We start from the raw sequence: 18,942 nt of genomic DNA on the forward strand, positions 1-18,942 counted from the left end.
CGAGTTTAATTTGAAAGATATGTGAAGAAAACACGGTATTTCTACCTTTTGTGATGATAGTAGATCACAGTAAATCTTTGAGCACTCACGAATCACATGTGTACGTATTTTTTTTTAATAATAGTGCCCTTTCATTTATTGCATTTCAATTTCAATTTCTTCTGTTTTGGAAAGATAATTGCAATCAGCCAAATGTATGTTATGTTTAGTATTCCGCTTTGATGTATCGATCATTTTGCATAAGGAGCCTTTAACATACAAAATGCACATATGCTTAAAACGTTCCGCAAATTAAGTTCAACTGCTGCAATCGTTTAGCGAGAGAAAATCTTGTTAAATTTGCGTCATCGAAAGCACAACAAAAGAACAAGCAAGGCTTGCAAGCCATGGAATTGCGTGGAATTTAATAAGTGCGTATGAAAACCCAATAAATCTTTGCTCCTAATTCAACCATGTTAAAGCACATCAAAGCAAACTATTTGTGTCATTTGGAACTCATCTATAGAGACAACAAGGATGAATTGCTTTGAAAATACATGGCATTATCAGTTCATAAATGATTTTGTTATGGATAAAAGAAGAGCATGGGATGAATAAAATGAAGCATCCCTCCAGGACATGTTTTGACAAATTGTTTCTGCGAAATGATCTGTTTCTGCCAAGTTGGTGCCTTCGGCGATGTTAGCGACAACAAAAATATTAACTAAATTCCATATTCAAACGGACAGTTGGTACATGGGTTCATCTTTATGTCGAGAAAATATTTAATAGTCATAAAAACTTTCTCCTTTTAAAGTCGAACTTTTTAGCTTGACCTGCGTACACATATGAATTAAGGAAAATATAATTTATTAAAACATAATGACTCCCCAGCAGTATTTGGAGCGCCCGACTGTAGTAATTCATCATTGCCTTTTGAAAACATGGTAGTTATTCGCATATAAGGACAAGACTCACTGGGGACAACAACATGACAAACTACGCGAAAGGTGAAATTTCATCAGTCAAAAAAGACAAATTGCCTTTCATCAATTTAGTAAAATTAACAATGGGGGTTCTATTATAACGAGTTGAATAAAAAGAAAGCATTAGCATGTTCATTTTGCGATCCTTCCCATTGGGAAATTATGTGTTTTATTTTATTGCATATTCATAGCATCCTTTAATTTTATAAATTCTGTTGAAAATGGTTTTGTGTTTCAAAATTGTTATAGTTGTTCTTGGAAGTAGCGGGTGTTGATAGTTATGTCAGACATCAAAAACCGACAAATCATTCCTGTTTGACCTTAGTGTCGGTATTGCCGTTATTGTCTAAATGTATTTTATATTCACCAAGTGCATGAATTTATTTTCTTAAAACAATCCTATTGATCTCTTGTGAGTCTAGTGAGTCAAAGTATGCATTGTAGTTTCTGTTGCAAATGTACTTTAAAAAGTACCCAGCAATCACACAACATAACCATACCATGAGGAATGACCTTTATCTGGTATTATTGTCTTTCAAAATCAATTGCCCCGCCCAGGTTTCCCCCGCCCAGTTTTCGGCACGGGTTAGTTATTAAAGACAATAGGGTTATACAAACTAGGCCAAAATGACAAACGTCTAGTGCAGGGTAATCAATGCGAACTAGGTACAGTAATTATTATCTGACACCATGTTAAATGATCATTTTTTCTCCAGAATTTGGACACGCAACATGTGCCAATCTCTTTCCAACATGAATAACGGGACAATCGTGTTTGTACAATATGTGTTCCTTGTTGTATCACATTTGTCTCATTTTGTAAATAAGGTCATGGGCGATGAATAAATGGAAATGAGAAACACCATTGAACTAACAGGAAATCATTTCGAATGGACTCCTTTCTAGTGTCGAAACAATGTAGATGGCTTGATATGTACTGAAACCAATAATGGTCCACAATGAGGTTTGACACGCTATGTACACACGGCGTTGATGGACCTTCCATGAGTATTATGGAGAAGAAAATATTGTACTCAAACAGATCGTCACGTGTACTTTTCCAGGTTAAACTGATGTTTTGTGTGTTTTAAAGGGCATTTGGTGCATTGTTTCGCTATACGTTGAACGTTTTTAGCACAGCTGGGTTTGCTTCGAAAAGGGTACAGATCACGTAAGAAGCTCAATTAGCCTTACGTTGTTAAAATGTCGAAATGATGTTTGACAAAGGCTTAAAAATAACAAACGACGAAATTCCCGCACGTGTTGTCACTGACTATGTCAATATTTATCTGTAACTCGTTTCTGTTATTTGATCATGATGCAATGATACGATGGAAACTACAGGGACACGCACAGCCGATGGTCCTGCTTAGAGGCGCATGGTTTATACATATACCAGACACTATACGAGTGACACATTACTTCACAGAACGACACATACCTTCAAAGAACGACACATAACGACACAGTACTTCACATAACGTCACATACCAACACCTCACTTCACATAACGTTACATAACGACACATCACTTCACATGACGTCACATACCAACACCTCACTTCACATAACGACACCTCACTTCACATAACGTCACATAACGACACCTGACTTCACATAACGACTCATAACTTCACATTATAACACATTACTTGTCATAACGACACATCACTTAGTGCATTGTTTCACTATACGTTGAACGTTTTTAGCGCAGCTAGGTTTGCTTTGAAAAGGGTACAGATCGCGTAAGAAGCTCAATTAGCCTTACGTTGTTAAAATGTCGAAATGATGTTTGAAAAAGGCTTAAAAATAACAAACGATGAAATTCCCGCACGTGTTGTCACTGACTATGTCAATATTTATCTGTAACTCGTTTCTGTTATTTGATCATGATGCAATGATACGATGGAAACTACAGGGACACGCACAGCCGATGGTCCTGCTTAGAGGCGCATGGTTTATACATATACCAGACACTAAACGAGTGACACATTACTTCACAGAACGACACATACCTTCAAAAAACGACACATACCTTACTGAACGACACATAACGACACATCACTTCACATAACGTCACATACCAACACCTCACTTCACATAACGTCACATAACGACACCTCACTTCACAAAACGTCACATAACGACACATCACTTCACATAACGTCATATAAGGAAACATCACTTCACATAACGACACCTCACTTCACATCACTTCACATTACGACACATCACTTCACATAACGTCACATACCAACACCTCACTTCACATAACGTCACATACCAACACCTCACTTCACATAACGTCACATACCAACAGCTCACTTCACATAACGTTACATACCAACACCTCACTTCACATAACGTCACATACCAACACCTCACTTCACATAACGTCACATACCAACACATCACTTTACATAACGTCACATACCAACACCTCACTTCACATAACGTCACATACCAACACCTTTCGCACATGACGTCACATACCAACACCTCACTTCACATAACGTCACATACCAACACCTCACTTCACACAACGTCACATACCAACACCTCACTTCACATAACGACACATACCAACACCTCACTTCACATAACGTCACATACCAACACCTCACTTCACATAACGTCACATAACGACACATCACTTCACATAACGACACATACTTTCACATAACGACATATACCTTCACAAAACGACAAATACCTTCACAGAACGACACATACTTTCACATAACGACACATACTTTCACATAACGACACATCACTTCACAGAACGACATAGAACTTCACATAACGACACATACCTTCACATTACGACACATACCTTCACATAACGACACATACCTTCACATAACGACACATACCTTAACAGAGCGACACATACCTTCACATAACGACACATACCTTCACAGAACGACACCTACCTTCACATAACGACACCTACCTTCACATAACGACACATACCTTCACATAACGACACATACCTTCACAGAGCGACACCTACCTTCACATAACGACACATACCTTCACAGAACGACACATACCTTCACATAACGACACCTACCTTCACATAACGACACATACCTTCACATAACGACACATACCTTCACATAACGACACCTACCTTCACAGAGCGACACCTACCTTCACATAACGACACATACCTTCACATAACGACACATACCTTCACAGAGCGACACCTACCTTCACATAACGACACATACCTTCACAGAACGACACATACCTTCACATAACGACACCTACCTTCACATAACGACACATACCTTCACAGAACGACACATACCTTCACATAACGACACCTACCTTCACATAACGACACATACCTTAACAGAGCGACACCTACCTTCACATAACGACACATACCTTCACATAACGACACATACCTTCACATAACGACACATACCTTAACAGAGCGACACATACCTTCACATAACGACACCTACCTTCACATAACGACACATACCTTCACAGAACGACACATACTTTCACATAACGACACATTCTTTCAGAGAACGACACATACCTTCACATAACGACACATACCTTCACATAACGACACATACCTTCACAGAACGACACATACCTTCACATAACGACACATACCTTAACAGAGCGACACATACCTTCACATAACGACACCTACCTTCACATAACGACACATACCTTCACATAACGACACATACCTTAACAGAGCGACACATACCTTCACATAACGACACCTACCTTCACAGAGCGACACATAACTTCACATAACGACACATACCTTAACATTACGACACATACCTTCACATAACGACACATACCTTCACATAACGACACATACCTTCACATAACGACACATACCTTAACATTACGACACATACCTTCACATAACGACACATACCTTCACATTACGACACATACCTTCACATAACGACACATACCTTCACATAACGACACATACCTTCACATAACGACACATACCTTAACAGAGGGACACCTACCTTCACAGAACGACACATACCTTCACATAACGACACATACCTTCACATAACGACACATACCTTCACATAACGACACATACCTTAACAGAGGGACACCTACCTTCACATTACGACACATACCTTCACATAACGACACATACCTTCACATAACGACACATACCTTAACAGAGGGACACATACCTTCACATAACGACACATACCTTAACAGAGCGACACATACCTTCACATAACGACACATACCTTCACATAACGACACATACCTTCACAGAACGACACATACCTTCACATAACGACACATACCTTCACATAACGACACATACCTTAACAGAGGGACACATACCTTCACATAACGACACATACCTTAACATTACGACACATACCTTCACAAAACGACACATACCTTCACATAACGACACATACCTTAACAGAGGGACACATACCTTCACATAACGACACATACCTTCACAGAACGACACATACCTTCACATAACGACACATACCTTAACAGAGCGACACATACCTTCACATAACGACACATACTTTCACATAACGACACATACCTTCACATAACGACACATACTTTCACATAACGACACATTCTTTCAGAGAACGACACATACCTTCACATAACGACACAGACCTTCACATAACGGCATATGACTTCACTGAACAACACATAACTTCACTGAATAAACACATAACTTCAACTAACGACACGTAACATTACGACACATAACTTCACAGATCGACACGTAACTTCACATAACGACACATAACTTCATATAACGACACATAACTTCACTGAACGACACATAACTTCACTGAACGACACATAACTTCACTGAACGACACGTAACTTCACATAACGACACATAACTTCACTGAACGACACATAACTTCACTGAACGACACATAACTTCACTGGACGACACATAACTTCACTGAACGACACATAACTTCACATAACGACACATAACTTCACTGAACGACACATAACTTCACTGGACGACACATAACTTCACTGAACGACACATAACTTCACAGAACGACACGTTACTTCATATAACGACACATAACTTTTCAATATAAAACATAACTTCACAGAACGAGACATTGCTTCACATAACGACACATACCTTCACTGAACTTAACATAATGTCACGTAACTTCACATAACGACACATAACTTCACAATATAAAACATAACTTCATAGAACGAGACATTACTTCATAGAACGACATCTCACTTTAAAGAACGACACATGACTTCAAATAACGACACATGACTTCACATAACGACACATGACTTCACATAACGACACCTCACTTCACATAACAAAACCTCACTTCACATTACGACACCTCACTTCACATAACGTCACCTCACTTCACATAACGTCACATAACGAAACATCTCTTCACATAACGACACATAACAACACACCACTTCACATAACGACACCTCACTTGATATAACGTCATATAACGACACATCACTTCACATAACGACATCTCACTTGACATAACACCTCACTTCACATAAAGACACCTCAATTCACATTACGTCTTAAAAAGACACCTCACTTCACATAACGACACCTCACTTCACATAACGTCACCTCATTTCACAAAACGTCACATAACGACACATCACTTCACATAACGTCACCTCACTTTACATAACGTCACCTCACTTCACATAACGTCATATAAGGAAACATCACTGCGCATAACGACACCTCACTTCACATAACGTCATAAAACGTCACATCAGTTCACATAACGTCACTTCACTTCACATAACGTCATATAAGGAAACATCACTGCGCATAACGACACCTCACTTCACATAACGTCATAAAACGTCACATCACTTCACATAACGACACCTCACTTGACATAATGTCATATAAGGAAACATCACTTTACATAACGACACCTCACTTCACATAGCGTCACCTTAATTCACATTACGTCATATAAAGACACCTCATTTCACATAACGACACATCACTTCACATAACGTCACCTCACTTCACATAACGACACCTTAATTCACATTACGTCATATAAAGACACCTCACTTCACATAACGACACCTCACTTCACATAACGTCACCTCACTTCACATTACGTCACATAACGACACATCACTTCACATAACGTCACATACCAACACCTCACTTCACATAAAGACACCTCACTTCACATAACGACACCTCACTTCACATAACGTCACATAACGACACATCACTTAACAGAAAAATACATAACTTCAAAAAATACAAATGACTTCAATTTCAAATAACGACACATAACGTAATATAACTTAACGTTACAACATATCACTTCACGGAACGACGCATTACTGCACAGAACGACACCTCACTTCACATAACGTCACATAACAACACATCACTTCACATAACGACACATAACAACATATCACTTCACATAACGTCACATAACGACGCCTCACTTCACATAACGTCACATAACGACACCTCACTTCACATAACGACACCTCACTTCACATAACGACGCCTCACTTCACATAACGTCACATAAGGACACATCACTTTACATAACGACACATAACAACACATCACTTCACATAACGGCACATAACGACACCTCACTTCACATAACGTCACATAAGGACACATCACTTCACATAACGTCACATAAAGACACACCACTTTACATAACGACACATAACAACACATCACTTCACATAACGTCACATAACGACACCTCACTTCACATAACGTCACATAAGGACACACCACTTTACATAACGACACATAACAACACATCACTTCACATAACGTCACATAACGACACCTCACTTCACATAACGTCACATAACGACACCTCACTTCACATAACGTCACATAAGGACACATCACTTTACATAACGACACATAACAACACATCACTTCACATAACGTCACATAACGACACCTCACTTCACATAACGTCACATAAGGACACATCACTTCACATAACGTCACATAACGACACCTCACTTCACATAACGTCACATAAGGACACATCACTTCACATAACGTCACATAACGACACCTCACTTCACATAACGTCACATAAGGACACATCACTTCACATAACGTCACATAACGACACCTCACTTCACATAACGTCACATAAGGACACATCACTTCACATAACGTCACATAACTTCAACAATGTTGAAATTAAAAACGTTGTGTTTAAAAGGACACAATCCGTGCTAAGTCACGGAACAAAACACTATGATTTCGTTTAGCCGATGTCGCTGTAGTTTGTTGTTGTTGTACAATAAGCCGAAATAACAGCGGATACCGTTTATACATGTCTGCAAGTAACAGTCGAAATGACCATTTGACGCATTCACTTTTATGTTGGTGAAAATAATGAAATTCAGTTTAAGAATAACTTCACTAGATTTAAGAGATTGGCATATATAGGTTAAGGCAGTGTAATTGTTTAATTTCTACAAACCACAATTTGATATAATTTTGATTTGAATTTATGTTGAATTTGAAATAATATTTATCTTAATAAACGTATAGTTAGGTAAACCAACTCATTATTTTTATGTCTCCTTTTTGTTTTAAATAGTTATTCTAGAGTCATCATCAGTCTTCATTGGCAGGAATATCTGTCAAACATTCTCAAGACCTTAATTACTTCGTTAGAAACAGAATCAGGAACATTCCCAAAGTTAATGTTTTACGGATGTTGTAAAATTGTAATTATTCCTTGTAAATAGGGCCAAACACAATTAAACAAATATTCATCACATTCAGAGGAACATTATTAGGTATTATTTAATTCACCCGAAAACTCAACATGTGTGTGATGAGAATTCAACGACAATGCAGTAAAATAGAAAAATGAGTCATTTAACAGTAAGAATACTAGTAAAGCGGAGTCATTCGCACAAACCGTCGCCAGATCAACACAATGTGAACGCAAAAGTCTATCCTCCTTTCACTTTCCATTTATGTTAAGAACTGTCTCTATCAAATCGTGATTGCTGTGTGCATACTGTGATTACTGTGACCTATTTGTTTGTTTATGTCAGTTTGTCGAGGTCTGCCCGCGCCAAGTGTCTGCATTATGGCTTGACCCCGCCGTAACGCCATCACGACTAAAATTGTGCTTAAACATACGTGACATGAGATAGAAATGCAGTTTCGCAGTCAAATCCAGACATCGGAAAACTTGAAGAAACAGAGTGAGATACAAGATATCCGGGTGCGATACCCTAGCTCTTTGAGAAGAGACCTCTTGGTTCTTTATCGCGCTCGGTATAAAGCGCCGATAGACGGGATACAACTTTCCTGGTTGAACCAGTACTGAGTACACCATTTTCTCAATGCTACCTTGTAAATGCGTTAGGCAATGGAGTTACTGGTACCATAATTTAACGTCTTCCGGTCTGATGCGGCCTGTGTTTGAACACCTACCGCACCCGAAGCGAACGATATACTTTTGAGATACCGGGGTGGTCAGGTCTTCAGACTTTTAAAACCGTAAATCGGATTCTACCATCAGCAGATCAACAAAACATTTTTAACATTTGTCGAATTCATGTTCGCACCGGCGTATCGACCTTGTAGCATTTGCTATATGAAGGGCTGTAATAAGCATTCGTTCGTAATATGGTGTGCGGTTCGAGTGCGAATAAGCTGAGTTTTTACGTAATTACGTAATTAAAATAATAGAAAACGCATTTTTATTATGGACGAGCTACAAAACGCAATACAAATAGCAGAATATGCAAATAGTTTTAAAATACCGCGTAATGACATACATGTATATTTCTGTGTTGACTACATTTTGGTCGCGGACGGGGATCGGTTAAAAATAGAATGTGACTCATTGGATTCGGACAGGTTGATTCCCCGGAAATTAACCCGTAAACTCGATAAAACCTAGGAAAAAAAACATTGATCGTATTAAATGTGCAAATAAATGCTCATTTGGCGTAGAATATCAAAACAAAATGTTTTAAATGAAATTATAATATTTCATTTTATCCTATTGTCATTAACATACATCAGTGTACCAGTCAGCATACATCAGTGTACCAGTCAGCCTACACCAGTGTACCAGTCAGCATACACCAGTGTACCAGTCACTATATACCAGTCAGCATACATCAGTGTACCAGTCAGCATACACCAGTGTACCAGTTAACATACACCATGCAGTGTACCAGTCAGCATACTCCAGTGTAGCAGTCAACATACACCAGTGTACCAGTCAGCATACACCAGTGTACCAGTCAGCATACACCAGTGTACCAGTTAACATACATCAGTGTACCTGTTAACATACATCAGTGAACTAGTCAACATACATCAGTAAACCAGTCAGCATAGATCAGTGTAGCAGTCAACATACACCAGTGTACCAGTCAACATACATCAGTGTACCAGTTAGCATACATCATTGTGCTAGTTAACATACGTCAGTAAACCAGTCAGCATACATCAGTGTGCCAGTCAACATACACCAGTGTACCAGTTGACATACATCAGTGTACCAGTTAACATATATCAGTAAACCAGTCAGCATACATCAGTGTACTGGTTAACATACATCCGTGTACCAGTTAACATACATCAGTAAACCAGTCAGCATACATCAGTGTACTGGTTAACATACATCCGTGTACCAGTCAACAAACATCAGTAAACCAGTCAACATACTTCAGCTAGTGTACCAGTCTACATACACCAGTGTACCAGTCAACATACTTCAGCTAGTGTACCAGTCTACATACACCAGTGTACCAGTCAACATACATCAGTGTACCACTCAACATACATCAGTAAACCAGTCAGCATAAATCAATGTAGCAGTCAACATACACCAGTGTACCAGTCAACATACATCAGTGTACCAATAAACATACATCAGTGTAACAGTTAACATAAACCAGTGTACCAGTCAACATAAATCAGTGTACCAGTAAACATACATCAGTAAACCAGTCTGCATACATCAGTGTACGTGTCAACATACATCAGTGAACCGGTTAACATACATCAGTAAACCAGTCTGCATACATCAGTGTAGCAGTCAACATACACCAGTGTACCAGTCTACATACACCAGTGTACCAGTCAACATACATCAGTGTACCAGTAAACATACATCAGTGTACCAGTTAACATACACCAGTGTACCAATCAACATACATCAGTGTGCCAGTTAACATACATCAGTAAACCAGTCAGCATACATCAGTGTACTGGTTAACATACATCCGTGTACCAGTCAACAAACATCAGTAAACCAGTCAACATACTTCAGCTAGTGTACCAGTCTACATACACCAGTGTACCAGTCAACATACTTCAGCTAGTGTACCAGTCTACATACACCAGTGTACCAGTCAACATACATCAGTGTACCACTCAACATACATCAGTAAACCAGTCAGCATAAATCAATGTAGCAGTCAACATACACCAGTGTACCAGTCAACATACATCAGTGTACCAATAAACATACATCAGTGTAACAGTTAACATAAAACCAGTGTACCAGTCAACATAAATCAGTGTACCAGTAAACATACATCAGTAAACCAGTCTGCATACATCAGTGTACGTGTTAACATACATCAGTGTACCGGTTAACATACATCAGTAAACCAGTCTGCATACATCAGTGTAGCAGTCAACATACACCAGTGTACCAGTCTACATACACCAGTGTACCAGTCAACATACATCAGTGTACCAGTAAACATACATCAGTGTACCAGTTAACATACACCAGTGTACCAATCAACATACATCAGTGTGCCAGTTAACATACATCAGTAAACCAGTCTGCATACATCAGTGTAGCAGTCAACATACACCAGTGTACCAGTAAACAAAAATCACTGTACCAGTTAGCAAACACTAGAGTACTAGTCAAAATACATAGGTAGAACACTCAAATTACATTAGTAGACCAGTCAACATACATCAGTTTCCCAGTCAACAAACATCAATGTTTCATTTAACATACACCATAGAACCAGTTTACATACATCACAGTTAACATATATCAGTGTACCACTTAATATTCGCAATCAATCTTCAATTATTTCATTTAATAATTTGTAGCAAGACATGTTATCAGACATAAACAGAGTTTTATCAAGTGTGTCTTCATTGTTTTGAAAATTGTTAGATGTGGCGTCGTCTCACGGTACTGAAGCACTCGATATCTGTCTGTTAAATGACAATTCTTATCAATTGAAAGAGGCGTCTTGTCATTAAACAAGAAATAATTCCGTGAATAATTCATCTCTTAGACTGTGAATGATAGGACACTTGTACAGTTCTCATCAAAAGTCGAATAGGGCTAATTACCATATTGACTCAAATTATTCGCGGTAGACTAGCCTTGAGATTATCTAAGTTGGTAGGCAGGGAAGCAAGTAGAACGAGGAGGCATATTTACGGCTATCTGTGCAGCCAATGTATCGAACTGAATCTAATGAACTGCAACGAGTTGTATGCTTGGTAGCTAAGTATCGATACGAGGTAATAAATGGAAACTACAGGGATGAGCCAAGGAGTCAATAATTAAAACATGAGTTGTATGCAAGGCACTATATGTGTGCGTGCATGCGGGCGTGCTGGCGTGCTGGCGTGCGTGTGTATGCGTGTGTGTGATACAATGAGTATTTTCAACGACTTATTACATTTGAAACATGTTTTTGAAAAGAGCATAATCATCATTTTTGAAACATGCATGCACAGAATAAGAGCGATGTCAGTATGGCATTTGTGCGGATTCTATTTTATTTTCTAAGGTTAAACGGTTTCGTGTTCATTTATCGGATTAAAACATGAATGAAATATCAACTCAAGTGAGAACTTTTGTGATTAAACTGTTCATTTGTTTCAAGCGCAACCGCCCCCCCCCCCCCCTCCAAAAAAATATAATCATGTTGTTAAGGAACTGAAATATTTAAAAATTATGATATCTGAGTGTCGATTGGTTTAAATTTAAATCTGCGTATAAGGCCGAATATCAGCACATTTACCTATTTCTTTATTAGACCTCATCAATTGCCACAGCTTCAAGTTCTAATGCAAACTTTATTGACTGAACTGGAATGTGTAGGAATATGATCTCAGTGACCTATTCTAATAAATAGAAATGGGCAAATTTGGAACTGTAAGAAAGAGACAATACAAATAAGAACTATTTAGTATACATAACATTCATATTAAAACTATGAAGTTTACATAACATTTTGAAAAACAAAATGTGTTGTATACGTAACATTCTCATAAAACCTTTGTAGAATACAAACCATTACCATAAATAGTGTGTAGTCTAAATAACATTCACATAACAACATTCATATAAAAGCTGTGTATTATACATAACATGCCCATACATACTTTGTCGTATACATAACATTCGCATCAAAACTTTGTCGGATACATAACATTCGCATGAAAACTTTGTCGGATACATAACATTCGCATTAAAACCCTGTCGTATGCATAACATACGCATCAAATCTAGCAGTCGCAACAACACTGTGTAGTATACCACTAACTAGCTCATCAACACTGTGTAATATGCATATGGTTTCCATTATAAACGCGTAGTAAGCATAACATTGCCTGTTTTATTTGTTCAATATTTTGAGATGCATTATTTCGAGATGAATGACTTTGTTTAATTTTCTTAGAACATGCTATATATCAATTTATAACGCCACATGAAGATCGTGATTGCTAAATGACATACATCACACTTCTGACACATGTTAAGTTGAGACTGCAGAACGTGTTGATTTAACCACACGTTACACTGCATGCTCCTTTAAATAGTAATTAGTGCCTATGACAACCCTTTTTTTCAAGGAAACATTTTGTCACTGACTCCGAATCTTAAGTTCATGAAATGATAAGCCATTTTTTTATTCAGACGCATGTATCATGTTCTACACTGTATTAAAGTAAATCATGTTTCTTTGTATTTTCAGAAGACGACCTTTTGTACAGTGCTCCCATTAATCATGTCGTCAACGAAGAATTTAACATTAAATGTATCGTTGTTTGTAATATGCATAGTGGTGGTTTATGGAGCGACTGAAAATACCGACACTTCAGATAAATCCGAAAACAATGTAAAACTATTCAAAAGAGACCTCAATGCAGTTAAATTCTTAGATAATCCAAACTTACAAGAACTTCAAACTGACAGCATGTTGTTTAATGATGGATTAGAACATGACGATTTAGGGAGTTATGAGAGTGATGAAGCTGGACAGTTTGTAGGTGAAAATGATGATTTTCAAGGAAGCATGGACAAGCGGAGAGGAGGTGTTGATAGATATTCCTTTATTGGGGCGCTTGGGAAAAGAAGAAGGCTTCCTATGGGATATGTTGGTCAACTGGGAAAAAGAGCTCCTCTTGGTTTCTACGGTCAATTAGGAAAGCGTGCACCAATGGGTTTCATAGGACAGTTGGGAAAGCGTGCACCAATGGGTTTCATAGGACAGTTAGGAAAGCGTGCACCAATGGGTTTCATAGGACAGTTAGGAAAGCGTGCACCAATGGGTTTCATAGGACAGTTAGGAAAGCGTGCACCAATGGGTTTCATAGGACAGTTAGGAAAGCGTGCACCAATGGGTTTCATAGGACAGTTAGGAAAGCGTACACCAATGGGTTTCATAGGACAGTTAGGAAAACGTGCACCTATGGGATCTAGCAGTCAACTCGGCAAAAAATTGTACGAAAACTTTGTTGAAGAATCTGCGGAAAAAGACAAGAGATTTCCGATGGGATTTACAAGTCAACTTGGAAAAAGAGCGCCAATGGGATTTTTCGGTCAATTGGGAAAACGCTTTCCTATGGGATTTAGGAGCCAACTTGGAAAACGAATGGAAACAGCTGACGATCAAGATGAAAATCCGCAAACTTCTTTAACAAGGAAAAGAAGATCGTTTGCTTTGCCTTGGTACTTCTCACAACGCCAAACCCCGATACCATCTCGGTATATCAGGGGTGGTCTTGACAGATATTCCTATTTCTCCAGATTGGGCAAACGTCCTGACCTCCCAGACGATTACTTTACTCTCGTCCAAGATCACCCTGGTAAAAAATATGTTTGAATGGCAGTGACTTTCAGAAAACCTGAAAACTATTCAATATATTTTGGCCGCTGAAAATTTTACGTTAAATGTTGACAATCAAATAAAAAATATTGCAAAAATTAATTCACGTGAAGTAAAAAATATGTTAACATGTACACCCCCTTGGCTTAAACTGCATTAAACAATGATCCACAATTTATCAAAAACAATCATGCCTTTAGATATATTTAATTGTTGCACTATCTGTCCCTAAAATCAGTTATACTGATTTACTGGTCACGGCCGCACCAAATATGATCCCTCATTACTTAGATAAAACCATTATTTACTTTCAGACAATAGTTTATATCAATTATGGTCATTGCCATGTCATTTTGTACAACCTATCCCTGTACTAATGAATATTTATATCTAGAATATTAAACTGACATCAGTTTTACAGTTTCTGGCAAGAAGTGTCCACTAAGGTCATTGTAGCAACGTCTACGTTCATCTCTTTTGGGTTAATAGCTAACAATTATGCGCCAATGGTCCAACATGCTTCATTAGCTAATTTCCTCATCACGATACATGTTCGAAGACATTATGTATTATGTACATGCGACATTTTATACTGAAACAGAGATAGTTTGCGTCCATCTTTGGCCAGCTTTCTTGAAGTACATTGTCTCATATTTGCACAGTCAATGTTCCATGGTTGTCGTATCCGGTGTTAGTCTGGAGCCAGTTGACACAATCAGCATTCCATATTTACCGCAAATGGTCTTATCTTTTACAGATGTGTTTGGCGGGAACAAGTGAAGAGCTGGAAAGATGCCACTCAGATATATAGATATGAAGATGCAACGTTACCGTCTATTTTATGAGCGTGTTTCTTTAAAGTTATAAACTGTGTTAACGTGTTAATGGTGTCGTTTTGAGATTTATGTTTTATGTCCGTCGGAAGGTTTATTGTTTCTAAATATATGTTTAAAGATATTTAACATCGGAATGAGACATTGATCAGCAGTTGGAGCGACTGCAAATAACAATTAAATAGAGAGAATGTTCTGTTTGAAGCAGTTTTATGCATGTCATTATTAGTTAGGATGCATTAAAGAGATAGAAAGTGTCGTAATATGTGTTGAATATTATCCCTTCTTTCGTCCACACGACCATTCTTGTTTTAAATAATTACCGAACATTTTATATCAGCTGTGAAAGTGATCAAGGTGGAGAACCCACGTGACTTATTGGTTACGTGAACTTGATCAAATCTAAAATGTCCGTGTACTTTATCAAATATGTTTTTGCTCATTTGTCCCTTTGAAATAACAGTAAGATATAAGCCATAGCCTCTGAAACTTTGAAAATGCATAAAACTTGCTGAAAATATTATTATCGTATTACTTACGGCTTACCCCACTTTAGAAATATAGTTGCCAGGAGCCGTGTACTTAGCCGTAATTTTCAGCTCCGAGAAATCAGTTGGTCAAGATTTTCAGAAAAAGTTTAGGATTGCGGGGTTTATGGTCTTCATATGACAACAATTCTCCCAGTATTAGGAAAGTTATCTTTAAAAACCTATCTAAATCGATACCTTTTGTTTACAACCGTGCTTTTGACAAATGATACCAGAGAATTCACTGAGTACAAATGTATCAAAATGTACGAAAATGACATGAAAAAAGATGAGATGTAACACAGTTACTGTTCTGCATGATAATGGAGAAGCCGTGGAGCTTAAACTTTAACAAATACCAATGCCCAACAGACACTCAACTAGAAAAGGCAACGCATCTAGACAACACACATAGAATACTAGACTATTAAGATATCGTTATCAATAAACGCTGGGGTTAAACTTAAGTTCCCTGTGGGCTAATGTGGGTTAACATGACTGTGTGTCCAATACATATTAATAAGATCAAAATTAAATATATAAGCCTCATCGGAGTCATCTTCAACATAAAGCAATGAAGGAAATAAAATTAGACAGCAATCCATATCATATTAGCCTAATGTACATGACCATAAGTGAGTTAACTCAACGACCAGATACATACATCAACTGTAAGGCTTAGCAACGGTGTTGACGCCAGCGTCCGTGTATGTACTGCAACCGCCACCACGTACGACCATAAAGTGTTGGTGATGAACAAAATTGATTTTGACATTACCTGTAATTTCTATTATGTTATGAATTGTTCAGTTCAATTGCATGAAGCTAAAATTAAATTATGCCAATTAAAAACTGAATTAGATACCAGTTAGTATATCTTAAAGTAGAAATAGTGTGACTATGGAAAAAAAGATTTTATCAATCTCAAATTGAGCAATACTAAGGCTATTTTCAAACAAAAACGGATGTTCAGATCGGGTCAACATTTGTCTGGCGAACGGATACCTGATCAAACACGAAATTGATGGTTTTCTGCTATCGTGAATGATCATTGACAGTGTGTTTATTGAAGACTAATACACAGACACTTCCAACAATTGAAAAACCTACAAAATAAATATATGCTCATATTTTAAAATAATGGATAAGGCAAAATATCAATATAGACAAAGCTATGCTATAGTATATGTATGAGCGATGTTGGTTCACGGCTACTGTAGACGGTTTCTTCTAAGTTTTTAAACCATAGGCGACATATCGAAATGAAATTCCTTAAACAATGGCGTTAGATTTCAGCTGTGTGCAATGTCATTGTCAGTTAAAAGTTTAAAGCGATTTTTTTTCCCAAAAAATATCAGAAAGTGTATATTTGGACATTTTTGTTTATTCAAACAGAAAGTACAAACATATACAAAGCAAGAAAGGTAACATTTACACGCATGTAAATGATCTAAATGGTATACCTTTTATTTCAATTAAGAAATAATTGGGTTGATACATAATCGTTAAAACTAAAACAAACACATGTATGGCCTTATATTTTGGTGGGGACCCAAAATGCATGAGCATGCATAAAAAACTGTATACGGAATTAGTAGATGAATTTCTTTTATATATATTCTCCCCTCATAATAAGAAAAAATAACAATATAACACTATAATGTATCATAGTACAATTCAAAATAAGACAACATGCTATCTATAATAACCATTACATGCTTATATTTACTAGAGTGTATATTGTTTTCATCTTATGTTGTTTAATGATATAATCTAAGTGGATCTTAAAACGTTGTATACTGTTATCAATTTAATAAGTGAAAAAATATTCATATTTTTTTTCAAAGATCATATAAAAATGAAAAACAGACATGCAAGTATAACACCTATTGTCAATGTTTACTTAATATTAAATTATTATTCTAGTACACTAATTGAAAATGTAGTTACAATTGAAAACGTTTTATAACTGTCCAATTTCATTTTGTCTTATATTTTTTGTGTTTACATGTATATAAATGTCCAAAGCCTGTCTAAGGCTTTATTCAACCCGGATACTGTTGAAACTATTGTTTTGTTTTTCCAAAAAAAAGTGTGTTTTTTTTTTAATTCTAGGACCAATAAATCAAACTTGAAATTATTGTTTAATACAAACATTCTATCTTTGACAATATTTGGGTTAATAGTATACACTATGTTGTAATATATACTGTAGCACAGGTCGTGAATGAGTATAATCCCAAAAGAGATGAAGCAGAGTCTCTCTATAGCATTCACAAACAGAGCAAACCTTATAATAAACTTACTTTATATAACAAAGAATTTGTTGGTTAGAAGTTTTCTGTGAACTATTCTTGTTTGTAAGTTTTGAATATATGAGTTTCTTGTCCAATAGAATTTATAACTATATACAACATTGCATTTTATATTGGTATTTTCAATTTCACTTTT

General features: G+C 37.1%; 1 protein-coding gene across 1 annotated transcript in view; it reads left to right on the plus strand.

The window, feature by feature from the left end:
- Positions 1-16,223, plus strand: part of LOC128232624 (enterin neuropeptides-like) — a 29,786-nt gene extending 13,563 nt beyond the window's left edge. The window contains exons 2-3 of the mRNA XM_052946289.1: positions 13,998-15,111; positions 15,889-16,223. Of these exons, the coding sequence (XP_052802249.1) occupies positions 14,031-15,111; positions 15,889-15,911 (1,104 nt within the window). The 5' untranslated portion in view covers positions 13,998-14,030 and the 3' untranslated portion in view covers positions 15,912-16,223. The remainder of the gene's footprint in view (positions 1-13,997; positions 15,112-15,888) is intronic.
- The last annotated feature ends 2,719 nt before the right edge of the window (positions 16,224-18,942 follow it).

Source organism: Mya arenaria, chromosome 4, assembly GCF_026914265.1.
Source record: "Mya arenaria isolate MELC-2E11 chromosome 4, ASM2691426v1".
Lineage (NCBI taxonomy): Eukaryota > Metazoa > Mollusca > Bivalvia > Myida > Myidae > Mya > Mya arenaria.